This window comes from Micropterus salmoides, unplaced genomic scaffold, assembly GCF_014851395.1.
Source record: "Micropterus salmoides isolate LMB-PRFRI ecotype aquatic unplaced genomic scaffold, ASM1485139v1 Ms_hic_scaffold_6, whole genome shotgun sequence".
In the NCBI taxonomy this organism is placed as follows: Eukaryota; Metazoa; Chordata; class Actinopteri; order Centrarchiformes; family Centrarchidae; genus Micropterus; species Micropterus salmoides.
In genome coordinates, this window is record NW_024044348.1 from 7,784,487 (window position 1) to 7,798,298 (window position 13,812).

General features: G+C 39.6%; 1 protein-coding gene across 1 annotated transcript; it reads right to left on the reverse strand.

The window, feature by feature from the left end:
• Positions 1 to 8,460: 8,460 nt before the first annotated feature.
• On the reverse strand, positions 8,461 to 10,539 carry LOC119890606 (guanylyl cyclase-activating protein 2-like). Its single transcript, XM_038701935.1, has 4 exons — positions 9,613 to 10,539; positions 9,353 to 9,516; positions 9,120 to 9,226; positions 8,461 to 8,992 (listed from the first exon to the last, which is right to left on the reverse strand). The coding sequence occupies exons 1-4, from the start codon at positions 9,808 to 9,810 to the stop codon at positions 8,865 to 8,867; spliced, it is 597 nt and encodes a 198-aa protein (XP_038557863.1). The 5' UTR covers positions 9,811 to 10,539; the 3' UTR covers positions 8,461 to 8,864.
• Positions 10,540 to 13,812: the final 3,273 nt, after the last annotated feature.

The window sequence follows — 13,812 nt, forward strand, 5'->3', positions numbered from 1 at the left end:
ATATCGTCAAAATAATCACAATACAATTTTTGCATTTGTTGTGCCCTATTTTGTGACATTTAGGGTTGAAGAGCGAGGCTATGGCTTATGTGTAACACTTTTAGTTTTAAGATTGTTAAATATTCTTTTCCACTGTTAAGCATTACCCGTTTTGGAGGAGCTTATTCGAGATCTTCACTGAAGCAATGTTCACATGTGAGTGAAATATTCAAATCCTAGATGCATCATTCCATCAAACAGAAACATTCTATATGTCTAGTGCATGGTTTCATATTAATCTCCATAAAGCCTGACATATTTGAATTAGATTTTAAAATTGTGAGGGCACCTGAACTTTTCACTGCATCATTTAGCAGTTTAATCTGAACCAGGCAGTGTAGCTCTGCAAAATTTGATAGGCATTCATAACATATGGTTTAGATTAAGTAGATTGCTAGTAAATGCTTCTTAACTAAATAAAACCCATCATATTTTCTCCAAAGTTACTTATTACAATACTTAAAACAAGGCTATTTTTCTAAGTTCATAATAAGCAATTGAATATGCCTTTTATTTTTTCAGAACATCAGAAATCTGCAAAATAAACCATCCTCCAACATGGAAACAGTTTTGTTACTGTGTCTAATTAGTATTTTGTCATGTCTTCTGACCGATCTGACTGAGAGCACTCGAAAACACAACACATTGCGTGCAAGACTCCGAAAACATGGAGTTTACGAGGAGACCCTGAAGGCAGCAGGAGCTCCTGCAGAGAGCAGTGGGCCAGGAACTGAGATGAGAAAATGAGGTCAGTACTTGTCTAGTCAGTATCAGATTGGACTAATTTTAAATCTGATCCAATATGTTTAACAAATCTGTGTGACCGGTCTGAATGTAACAGAAGTAATTTATCCTGCAAATCTGCATACTGAGGGTAGCATTGAAATCCAGAATGAGAATTATTTACAGTGTTGATAATGAAAGCTGTTACTTTTGTCCTCACACTGTGAAATAAAGAAACAAACAAACAAACAGAACAAGCAGATTAGAGACAGGATGGTTGCCATGCTACTTAACAAGAACAGAGACCATTTAGGAGTCATATCAGACAGAAACCAGCAGAGGGCAATACAGTACACAGAAACACTGCATGTTAAATTCAGAAAGACAAGAAGTCTGAACAGTGATGATATTGGTCTATAACAGAGGTGGGACCAAGTCATAGTTTTACAAGTCCGAGGCAAGTCTCAAGTCAAGGACCAACAAGTCAAAGTCAAGTCCAAACTTGTCTTAAACTTTGAGTTTCGAGTCCTAAACAAGTCATAATGCGCTCTTCACCAAATTTAAAAACCATTTCAAAAGTTTTTTCAAGTTAAAAATAAAACAATGTATTGAATGAAGCATTAGCATGTACAGAAAGAAGGCAGAGGCGTAGTTTCACACATCAAATTTCATGAATTAAATTAAATGTTCATGTAGGGCTGCTAATTATTTTGGTCAATATTGAGATCACAATTATTTAACAGGATTACTCATTGCCTTAGGAAACATTAACTATTGAAATGTAATACTTTATTTTTAGAAACTAGGCTCCTGCATTACTCCATACATCGTCAACCACTTATCCTGCGTACAGGGTCACCAATCCCAGCTAACATTGGGGTACACCCTCAACAGGTCACCAGTCCATCGCAGGGCCACACAGACAGACAACCACTCACACCTAAGGACAATTTTGGAGACCATCTTTGGATGGTGGGAGGAAGCCAGAGCACCCAGAGAGAACATGCAAACCCGCACCATGCGGCCCATGAAATAAGAAACAATAATCCAACATTATTAACTTGTGTGTAGGTGTATGTGTGTAGGTGTGTGTGTGTGTACACGGAGGGGAGCAGAGCAGGTGACAGGTGAACTATTAAAGTTGACAAAGTTACGTTACAGAACGCTGAAATAAAACAGAGGTGTTTTGTCGGGAGATGCAGAGACAGAGACCAGCGGTGAGAAAACTATAAATCGCTCTGACGTTAGAAGACGCAGACACGGTGGATATTTTACAAGAACCGATCAGGTAAAACAACACTGAACACACCTCTTAGGGAGGGACGAGAGCCTCAGCTGTGAAGGAAAGGGGTGCGCTGGATTTATATTTGAAACAGCACCCGGCGCTATTATCGTTTTATCGTAATTAACTTGTTTTTATAATTAGTGCAAGCAGCTTCACGCAACAGCTGCAGCAGTCTCTCTACCTCACCTTTCTTTTCTCCGTGAGGTGGAGGAATTTAGAAAATTGCGTGGTGCTGCGTCAGGCCCCCAGCTGTTGTGCATGGATAGCTTATGCGTAAAATTCCTCCAGACAGAGGGAACGATCACGAACGGTTCACAGCGCGCTGGTAGTAGTTTTTATATCATAATTTCTATTCGGCCATGGGGAGTGTCAAGTCAGCTTGAATCAAAAGGCTCAAGTGCAAGTGAAGTCACGAGTCTTTGCTGTTCAAGTCAAAGTCGAGTCGCAAGTCTGAAGTCATCATTTTTGCGACTCGAATCTGATTCAAGTCCAAGTCATGTGACTCCAGTCCACACCTCTGGTCTATAAGAACAGCTTTGCCCCTCTTCTGGTATTACTCTTTTCTTTCTTCCCATCTCATCTCATCAAAGCACCTTGGTCAACCTTGGTTGTTTTAAGTGTGTAAATAGCAGGCTCACTAGTGAAAGGTTTTTAAAGTAAAAGGCATAACAGTTTCAGAATCCTTTATCACTTCAAATTTTTCACTGGGCACTTAGGCCAGTCATAGTAACCTTTGCAATCCTATAACCCCTCTGAAAAGGTAATATTTCATGTGAAGGACATCAATCTGCTCCCAAATGCCTTTTTCATCTAGTGCCAGCCAAGGAATGACATGTTGATTAAACTCGTAATTGCGAGATTTTTAACAGCACTTGAAGCTAACATGAGCCTTTAAGATCTTCAGACCAAGGCCTACTAGTTGTACCACGTACACATCTAAAAACTAGAGGTAGCCGTGCTTTCCAAGTGGTTGCACCAACACTGTGGAATACTCTTCCGTCAGACCTACGCTCTGAGGTCTCAGTCGAAGCATTCAAAAATCAGCTGAAGACTTTTTTATTTAAACAGGCCTTTGTCCCCCTTTAAACTTCTAACTGTGAATAGTCATGTTCTCTTTAAAATGCCTTAATTTTGATTATTTGTGCACGTTTCAACATACACAATTACAATGATTATATTGATTGATGCTTATTTATGACTACCTGATTGCTCCACTGTTTTATTGTTATTGTTGTTGTTGTTGTTTTTTGTAAAGCACTTTGTGACTTGCTCTGTGAAAGGTGCTATATTAAATAAATTTTACTTACTTACTACTTACTTACTTCATAGGGTTAGTGATTAGCTTCACTGCATTAGCAACTGCTTGTAGCATTTAGCATTAGCTTGTAGCGTTTAGCATTACTTCATAGCTTTTAGCATTAGCTAGCTAGTTATATGTTAATGTGATTAATGTGACTTTAAATCATTGCAAATAAATGACACATGGCAACCAAGTCAGGTCAGCTATTAGCCCCTGAACCAATCAAATATTAACAAGAGTGGTTGGGATGCTTCCCCAGAGCATTCCTCAGCTCAGGGAAATATTGTGGCGGCGATCCCAGCGATCTGGGGGAGGGTGATGCCATCAATGCCGCTGGAATCATCAATCCAGTCCAGTGTTGACAGATGCAGAGATCATGCTAGTGAGCGATAATTAGATGCTGGACAAGTTGTCCGCTGTGATGGTTATCCACAGTGGAGTTGGCTGCTGGGCTGGGCCTCGCGGAGCAGCGGCCGAAGCTGGACTGCGGTTGCGGAAGTAGTTCTATCTCACACAGGCTCCGCCTTCTACTGGACTCTATGGGTACTACCTCCTCCAATCACACGCACGCACTTGCCCACTGAAATTTATCATGCATCATGTAGCCGACCAATAGGACGTCGCTACCGATACGTGCGTGACGTATAAATAGCAGTGTCCCTATTGCCTCAGCATTCTTTCTTCATCATCCTTTCTTCAGCAAACGGCGCACTGCTCACGGAATTCACCACCTCCGCGGATGGAGTCGCCACATCTTTGTACCCGGGCAAGGTGACCCATGTCCTGCCCGGACGAGTCCAGGCCCCCCTGCCAGCCGACCTGCACCTGGGGAAGGGAGTGACTGACCAAGTGACCGTTATGGAGGGAGAGAGGCCTGCTGACGCCGCCACAATCCCCCTTCTGATGTTCAAGACGCCATTGTTTTACATGTGCTGCTTGTGACCGTGTCAGTCTTCATAGATGAGGAGTCATACACCACACATCCATAATCCACTCCAAACTGTGTTTCTAGTTTGGTGGTGCATTTCCTCCAGCGCATACATCAACGGACAGGGCGAAGTCCAATCCACGGCCTATAGACCTATAGACGTGGGCATCAGAACGTCCCAGGCTTGGAGAACGGTGGTGGCTAACCTCACGTTGAGGGCTGGCCCTGAGTACAAGCAAGGAATTTTCAAAACTCTGCACCACCAAGTCGATAATGTACCAACAAATGCCCAGGCCCTAAGAGAACAAGTACAAAAAACTGAAGGATGAACTTAATTTTGGATAATGTAACTGGACCCTTGTGAAAACAACCACAAGATCCATGAAGAACTCTAATACTGTGTTTGTTGAAGAAACGAGGAAAAAAATGCTTCATCATCATTCCACACATGTCAGGAGTGTCAGAGAAACTCAAGAAACACCACATCCCTGTGTTTTTCCAACCCAGCCACACATAAGATAGAAACTGGTCCACCTGAAAGACCCCACCCCAAACACAAGAACAGCAACATAGTGTATGCTGTCCAATGCAGTGAGGAATGCATAGATTTGTATATCGGGGAAAGCAAACAACCATTAATCAAACGTATGGTTCAACACAGGAAGGGTAACCCCTCAGTTTAAGACTCAGCAGTTTACCTAAACATGGAGAATAAGGGACACTCTTTTGAAGACAACAACATACATATTTTGGATAGAGAGGACTGATAGTTTGAAAGAAGAGTGAAGCATCTACTTCAAAGTAGAGAAACCATCTCTCAAGAAAGGAGGATATCTACCAAAGTTATCCCCTACATATAATGCTGTCCTTCATCTCTTTCCCAGGAGAGTGAAAATTCCAAAGACTGTTTTTTACAATTGGCCTCAGTTGACTCCATGGACCCTAACTACCTTTGTTACAATAGCCAGCAGCACCAACCACCAATTGGTATTAATGACTTTGATCATGGCCCCACAGAGGTAAAATACCTGGGACTCCCCACCAGTATTAGAACTAAAGAAGCCCCTTGGATTCGAGGTGAAACATCTTCAACCAAGTCCAGTTGCCCTCGATTAACACTTTTTGGTGTAAGAAAAGTGTTCAGTGTTACCACTGAAATGGTAACAGGGTTGACGAAAAATGTTATTGCCAGTCACTACTAGCTTTGTGGTAAATGTCATGACACGACATGGTGATGATTCATGAGAGGCTTAAATGTTATGTTATATGTACATTTAAAATTTCTAACAAATAACTTTTTAACATATGTTTATGTGGTAACAGGGTTGACACACTGAGCTCGTCCCACTCCGTGAGACATTACGTAACTAAAAAAAAATCCATTAAAGGAGGTGACAATTTTTTTAATTTTTTAACATAAACTTCATAAAAAGGCAAGTGATGTCACTTCCTGGCTTTAAAGGGGTGTTTTTATTAAAAGTAACAGGGCTGACAACAACATGGGGACCCGACTAAATTGTTGTTTTTGCAATATTTTACACATTTTCAACATTTCTGCAAGATGCTTTACACAAAGTGATTAAAATCTTTTAAAAACAAAATGTATTCTTATATTATGAGACATATTATGGAAACTGTTTTATGGTTTATTAAGAGTTAAAGAGCTTTTTTTTCTGAGGGACTTAAAATGGCACGTTTTCATATAATGACCCTGGTTTATTTAAAAGCTGTGGTTAAAGTTGAATTATTAATCTTCATTCTTAGTTGAACTTTATTTATTTGGATGTGATTAATAACTTTATTTTTGTTTTTCATGTGTTTACCTTGAGTCACAAATGCTGACAGTGTATAATTGGAATATTATTTAAATAAGGTGCAGAAAAGGTAAAGAACTGTGGACTAATAGTTACACTGATAGCTTTTCACTGCATAGTAATTACTACTGAGCTGATGTGTTTTCGTTTTTTTTCTGTTTGCATTTAAAGGTTATCAACCTATTAAACTTTTGCTTGCTGATGGTTGTGGAAAATCAAAGAAGGAAGTTTTTTTAGGAGCTGAGTTGTCCAAGTGTCCTCTGTCATCTCCTAAGCCTCGAATTTAGGCAGTCAATGAAGCCAAACCCCAGATAACTCGACAATTAGTCTTCCAGGAGCCTCGGCACTGCCATTTATGAATGCCGAGTATTGGATATTGCTTGCCATATAGCTTCTCTACTTCATATGCTGATGCTGTGAGAGATAGCACCATGCAGTTTGCATAGGAAGCAGCGAGGGCAGGCAGGTAGGCTGCGGCAACTTAAATAGGCGCCTTGTATGGAATTTGCCAATGAATGCTAAGAAAGGAATGACAGAGCGGTCAGCGGATATCCTGGAATGAGCTGATCTGAGCCTGCCTGAACTAACACTATGCTTGATTTATGTTTACTTGTGAAAATTATCTGCAGGTGGAGCCCTGCTGGTTACTCCGGTAATAAAGGTTGCTAGGTTACTCTGGTGATAAAGGGTGATTGGGCTTTTAATATTAAAGCTCCCACACTATAGAACTCTCTGCCTAGTGAACTGAGACACACTATCTCTAGCTTCTTTTAGATCTCTTCTTAAACCTTTGGAAATGTTTGATCTTTTTTTACATTTTTTTCTGCTTTTATTGCTGTTTATTTGATCTTGTTCACTTCATTATTTTTACATCCTCTTGCTCATGTTCTTTGGCAGCATACTCTTTGTATCTGCCTGTTTAATTGCATTTTGTAGAGCACTAACATTGTCAAGAAATGTGTTGAAGAAAAAATAAACATCCCTGCAAAAATAACTAATAATAAATGAACGTCCCATCAGCCTGTGCTCTACGTTGTGTTCACTGTTAATTAGCAAGTGCAGCACACTCTTACTATCCACTTTGGCCGGTGGCAATCATAGGGCTGATCCCTTAAAGTCACGATTCAAGTCATCAGTCATGAAGACCCCAATTCGAAACGCAATTGTCAGTCAAATCAATGCACTTTTGTTTTGTGTTAGGAGCATTATTGTACACAGAGAGATGCAGGAGCAACAGCATGGCAGGCTGTAAACTGCAAAGTGCAGCAGCATATTTTAAAAATATTCATTGTGTAAACAGGAAAACGTAATTGAAACCCCAACATGGAAGTCTGCCTGCAATGAACAGTTCAGTGTCCTCATGGCTGCTATTGACGGCCTATTAGACAGCTCAGGGGTCAGTAATAGAGTGAAGTGTAATAACTGATTCATGCGATGCTTGACCCAAACCAAGAGGCTTATTTTTAGCCAAAGTCTTTGGCAAGCTGAGTTTAAAGCTGTAATCCTCAAGCTTGATCCCATCTTGAACCTTTAATGTCTCTAGGTCACTTTACATCACAGAATCTTCAGTATGACTGACATGGTGACACTATGGTGAACCTGTAGAGCCAGAATAACTCTTCAAATAAAGAGCTGATCATGTATTTCAAGTCTATGTCAGAGGAAAATGAATTGAGCTATGCGTACACATATGTATAGCTGAGAAATAGGACATGACAATTACTTTTTATATTTAACTTGAATTTATTGATATTAAAAGCTGCCTGTGACAAGTAATCAGGTAAAACAATATTACTTTACAGCATGGAATTCAATATGCACAATAAGGATGTAAGATGTCCTAGTAACATAATAATTTGCTTAAAAAACAACAACAACAAAAAAACATTTAAAAAAATCACAATAGAAAAGCAATAATTTGCTATTTACATATTGGCATTTTATAATTGCAAGCTGTGACTTGAATTGGAATGCAAAATATATACAGTATATGCACTTAATATTAACTTTATTAGATTTAATAATATTAACTTGTATTTAAGCATTATTGTAGTTTTAACAGTGAAAAGAATCAGAATAATACTTTATTGATCCACGAGAAGGAATATAAATAAAGATAGAAAGTTGGTATATAAAGAAGTTTATAAATATCAGAGTAAAAATATAAAATAAAAAGAATATATAAATTAGTGTGGATATGTGCAATATTTACATAGTTAAAAGGAATCGTTATAGTGAACAGTAATAAATTGTAATTGCACATTTAGTATTTGAACAGGTATTATTGCACAAAACAGATAATAATGTCCAGTTAAAAACTGACTAAGTGTCCGTGTGTCAGACACTTAGAGGGAGGAGTTATAAAGTTTGATGGCCACAGGCAGGAATGACTTCCTGTGACGCTCTGTGGTGCATTTTGGGAAAAGAGAGAATAATGCATACAAAGGAAGAAGTAGAAAGACATTTGCTCTCCATTTATACTGTTCAGCAACCTGGCCTTTTTTGCAAATGTATACTAGTCTGGAACCTCACCAATAATTTTAGTTTCCTTGGAAATTATCAACAGGCACAAACCAAAATGCCTCTTAAAATTACGGGGATGAACCTACAACCAATCAGAGCAAGGAAATATGTGATGCAGTGCTGAGCAACACATGCACGTTGCATCGTTGTGAATGATGTAATGTGATTATTAATTTTGTAGATACAGCATGGATTTTAGCCATAATTGTTCTACCTTTGTTCTCATGGAAAAGGCAAATGTGCTTTGACATTTCAGAATTGTGCACTCCTTCTCCTCTGATCGAGCACCCATCCAGCAGGGTTCATGTCCAGCTTTAACATGTTCAGCACCCAGGGGTCCTGCTGTGCACCTCTTATGAATTCTACCATGTTAATTTTACCTGTGTAACAGAAAAGTCAAAGCATGGTTAATATTCTCTGCTGAGACAACAAATTGTTCCCTTTGTAAATTGTCACTCCAAAGTGTTTTTACTGCATTGTAAAAGTGAAATGTGACTAAATGCTTACCATCTCCGTCACTGTCAACAGCCTGTAATATTCGATCCACAACTTCATCTACTGTAAGCCGTGAATCACTCACGTCTGTTTTTGTGGCCCTCTTTATCCGATAGAGACTCTAAATAGAAAAAAGAAAAATACATATTGTATTTTATGTGAATAGCACAGAAAATGTCACATGAACTACCTGCTGCTGCGAAAGTGACAATAACTGACCAAAAATGAAATTCATCAATTGCCACTATAATAGACTCACATCAATTATTGACCGTAGTTCGTCCCTGTCCACAAAGCCATTGTTGTCTTTGTCATACACCTTGAATGACCAGCGCAGTTTATGCTCCAGGTCTCCCCGGAAAACAAGATTCAGTGCTGCTACAAACTCAAGGAAGTCAATAGTATTGTCCTGAAAGGTAGGTTGAATAAGTACAACTTCGTCACATTGTCACATTTTGGTAAAGATGTACACTATGTCAGGCTGTAATAGCTTTTACTCTCTTACCCCATTTTTGTCAAAAACTCGAAACATATTCTCTGCATAATCAGAGGCTTCTCCTGTTGGGTCAACACCAAAGAAACGCTTGAACTCATGCAGAAAAAGTAGTCCACTTGGGCACTCCACGAGAAACCTCTTATACATATCCTGAAGTGTTTTGACATCAATCTCCTCATTATTCTCGGTATGCTGTGTCTGCCCCATGGCTGGCTTGAAATTTAACAGTCCATAGTCCTGTAGCCTTTGGGTATATACTCCGCAATGCAGTGGGAAGACTTGAATAAGGCATCTCCTACTCTTGGGTGTTTCTTTTATAACCCTGTGGAATCTTTTAGCTCCAGTTTGTGTAAGAGACAGGTGATTGAAGTGCCCTCAGGATTACTATGGTATTATGTTGGTGGGGTTTTCTCTATCTGAGTTAATTAGGTTTGCAGCTAAATGCAGATCTGAGATAAACTTGTAGGAGTGGCAGGCAAATTAAAGGTATGTGCTTTCTAATAGTACAGCATACATTATATTATTGTCAATGCTGATAAAAAAAAGGGGACTTATTATTTAATGTATGTCAGTTTAAAAGTTACTTGCTTTTAGTAGAATCGAATTACTTTAACATATATTGGTTAATTAATAGTACTGTTTATTTGTTGATACCACTGCATTCATTGACTTTTAAAAACTTTGTGCACTGGACACCCTGAAAAACATCTGACTTAACATCATCTTATAAAGCATTTATTGGGACACTTTCCTGTTTTATATCTGTCCCTTAAGGTTCTAGATGTTCCATTATCTTAACCAACAGGTTTGTAAATTCATACCTGCAGTTTAGAGCTGGTCAGTTAGAAACGGTTTCTCATTTTCCCCTGAAAAACAGCTTCAGTCAAGACTATATTATTAATTATTGGATGGATTTCCATTAATCAACATGTTAGAAATATCACTGAGAGCATATTACCCAGGGGCGTTGCTAGACATAAAGCTCTACCGGGACACAGGCCCCCCACATCCCTCATGTAAATTTTTTATTTATTTTTTATTGAAGTGTATGAAATGTGTTAGTATGTGCTTTACCAGCTTCCCTTGCTTAGCCCATTAATGTTGGTCATGTCAGAAAGGGATTTGACTGGAGAATAACCACACATACCTCTTTTATGTACACTATGTTATCTGTGAGCCATGTAAACTATTTGCCACTGTTGCACAGTCACAGTCTATTAAGAATGCTGCTGGCTGTACATCTCTGGCTGTGCTGGTACTGGATTTGGATCAACTGTGCTCTAACTGGCTTATGATCCAGAATCTACTCTTCTGACAAATTTAAGCTTTGCCCCTTTAAATTACAGATATTAATACTTGCTAGATATTAATGTTATCAACTGCATCTGGCCCATACAAACTGTCTCCCAGGTTTCCTTTAACATTTTCAAAGCTAAAGTACTATTTATACTAAGGCTGGGCACTATGGCCAAAAATGTTACCACGATAATAAAGTTCATCATTCAGAACTATTATGATAAAATCTGTTTTCAACAAATATTTGAGTAAAATTAAGTTACATCTTTTTTCAGCCCATTTTTCCCCTCAATAAAATATTTATATCTTAATAGAAAAAGTAAGTGCTAATCTGTTCATGATTCAAATGAATGAGATCAAACATTTGAGTATTTAACGAACATTTGTTATATTGTTATTGAGGAAAATTACACTGTGATAATTACTGTTTTATTATTTACCAGCTCTAATTTATACTATGACTTGGCTGAATAAGTGATGTTCATTACTGAAAGATGTACATTCATATTGCCTTCTGTGCTGCTAATCAACATTTTAATAGTCAATGTGAATCCAATGTGTTATGAGGTTGTGTGGTGTGGGGGCAGAGAGGACCCAAACGCAGCACTCTGAGGGAAGGAGGTTTATTGAGGGGAAAAAGGGGGTAGAGGGACTGGAGTGGAGGGAGAGGTGGATGTCGGGGAAACACTGGCACTGGGAACCAAGGAGACTGGGGGCCAGGGTGCCGGGGAACACTGGGCCCGAAGAAGCGAGGAACGGTGGGAGAACAGGGAGGACGCCGTGGGGGAAGTCTGTGGAGGAGAGGGCCGGTGGATGAGCCCTGCTGACTGAACGGAGGACGAGGGTGAGTGTACCTGGGAGGGAAACAGACAGAGAGACAGGGTTAGAGATGACAGAGACAAAGCACGGGGAAAATGTGAGAAAAAAAAACAAGAAACACGAGAGCCTGAACGTGGAGGTGGCACCGAGTATGGAGCAACGACGATCAAGCCAGAGTAGTGTGGAGAACCGGGGTTGAAATACAGGCAGGGATGAGGTTGACTACTGGCAGGTGTGGCAGGCTGACGAGGTGGCTGATGAGGTGCAGGTGCGGGTCGTTGGCTGGGCTCAGGAGCAGAGGGAGAGAGAGAGCACACAGGGGAGAAAACACAGGGAGGCAGGCAGGGAACAGAAAACCAAGGAAAAAGCAGAATAACTGATAAAAAGGAGAAAAAAAAAACAGGACACTCACCGTCAGCCGGGCTGCCACCACAACACAATGCTTTCCATTTTGCATTAGTCCAGAGTTGTAACTACACCTTCACTTAAAAAACTCTAAAACGAGATAGATAATCACTCATCTTGTTTAAAATGATGTGTGCCTATGAGGAGTGCCATCACATCTGTGTTCTGTCTGGTCCAACTAATGTTGCTCCTGGAATGTAATAAGGTCCGGTTGCGTACTGTAGCACCACTCAGCCAGATGCGCAAGTTATCATTTCCGTCAGCATTTATCAAAGTTAATAAAGAGTTTTTATTAGAGTTTTCACTCTAATATTGTTCAGTCACTCTCTGGCAAGCTACCAAGACACAGACAGACCTAGTTGCGTTGCTCAGCTGGGTTAGCAGCGCAGAGGTTGGCTCACCGCAGCTAGGCTACACATGAACCTGCTCACATCAGACTTTCAGAAGAGAAGACACAAGTTTACCTGACTGCTGTTCCCAAAAGTCACTCCCATTGAGTTATTTTCTCTTCTTGTGCCCAGAAGAATAGACCCCATTCTTCAATGTTGTAAACACTCATTAACAATGTGCCTTTTCACATTTACAGGTAGTTTTATTTTGAAAGTGTAACCGGATGTTGCATGTATATCATTGCTACTTGACCGCGGAGCCGTACACGTCCAAAAACGATGCAGAGGGATCTTGACAATCTTACTGGAGCACAGCACATGGATACAGGGGCACGTGTAATTTTGGGGCTTTTAATGTTCATTGAAGAACATATACACCTGTAAATACAATTAAATTACCTATAAATATAGTTGAATACTACTATAACATAAATCAGACTTAAAATTTGCTAAAAAGTTTTTATTATATAATTCTACATAAAAATCTTCTAAATGTAATCAATGTTTAATCTAAAAACAATGATACAACACCCGCAAACACTTGATTTTCCATTTAAAAAAAAGTCACCTTTCACAATTGATGAAGAGCTGGTGGTGGAGGGGCAGTGGTCATTTTTGCAGCCAGGTAGCCACCTGACTTGAATTTTGTGGAGAGGGCTATGGACTACCACATCTCCATAATTTGGTCACCATACCATTATTAAGGGAAACTTACTTAATGTCTTGCAGACCTTGGATAGATATGCTGTTTATTATGTTTGCTGTTGTTTATGTTTTCCAATTGAGCTACCTTGATAAGCAAAATGGTTTCTTAAGGTCATCCTGAGGTGTTGTCGTGGAAAGTCAGCCAAATCTGAAAATGTACTTGCAAACAACTGGATTCATTAGGACTGCCAAGAAAAACTTGCATATATTCTACAGTGAGTGAGCTATGGACACCTGGTGTTTGTTGTTTGAATAGGTATTATTCAAGCCATTTTAAGAAGATGAGTTTGAGTTCACATTGAATTTCAGGAAAATTCTCTACTTCAGTTGTGTTTGTATCACATTCCCACTTGTCTTTCTACTTACACATATGTGTCTATTTTGTATACCAACTTAATTTAGAGATTGTGGACTTCCCTAACTCAGGTGCACACAGTTGTTCACTGCCTTCCAAGGCCAGGGCCCTGTTTCACAAAGCAGGTTCAACAAACTCTGAGTATAAACCTGAACTCTAGGTTGATGAACTCTGAGCTGTCAAACTCCGGGTTTCCCGTTTCAGAAAGGCCGGTCAGAATAAGTTCAGTCAACTCTGAGT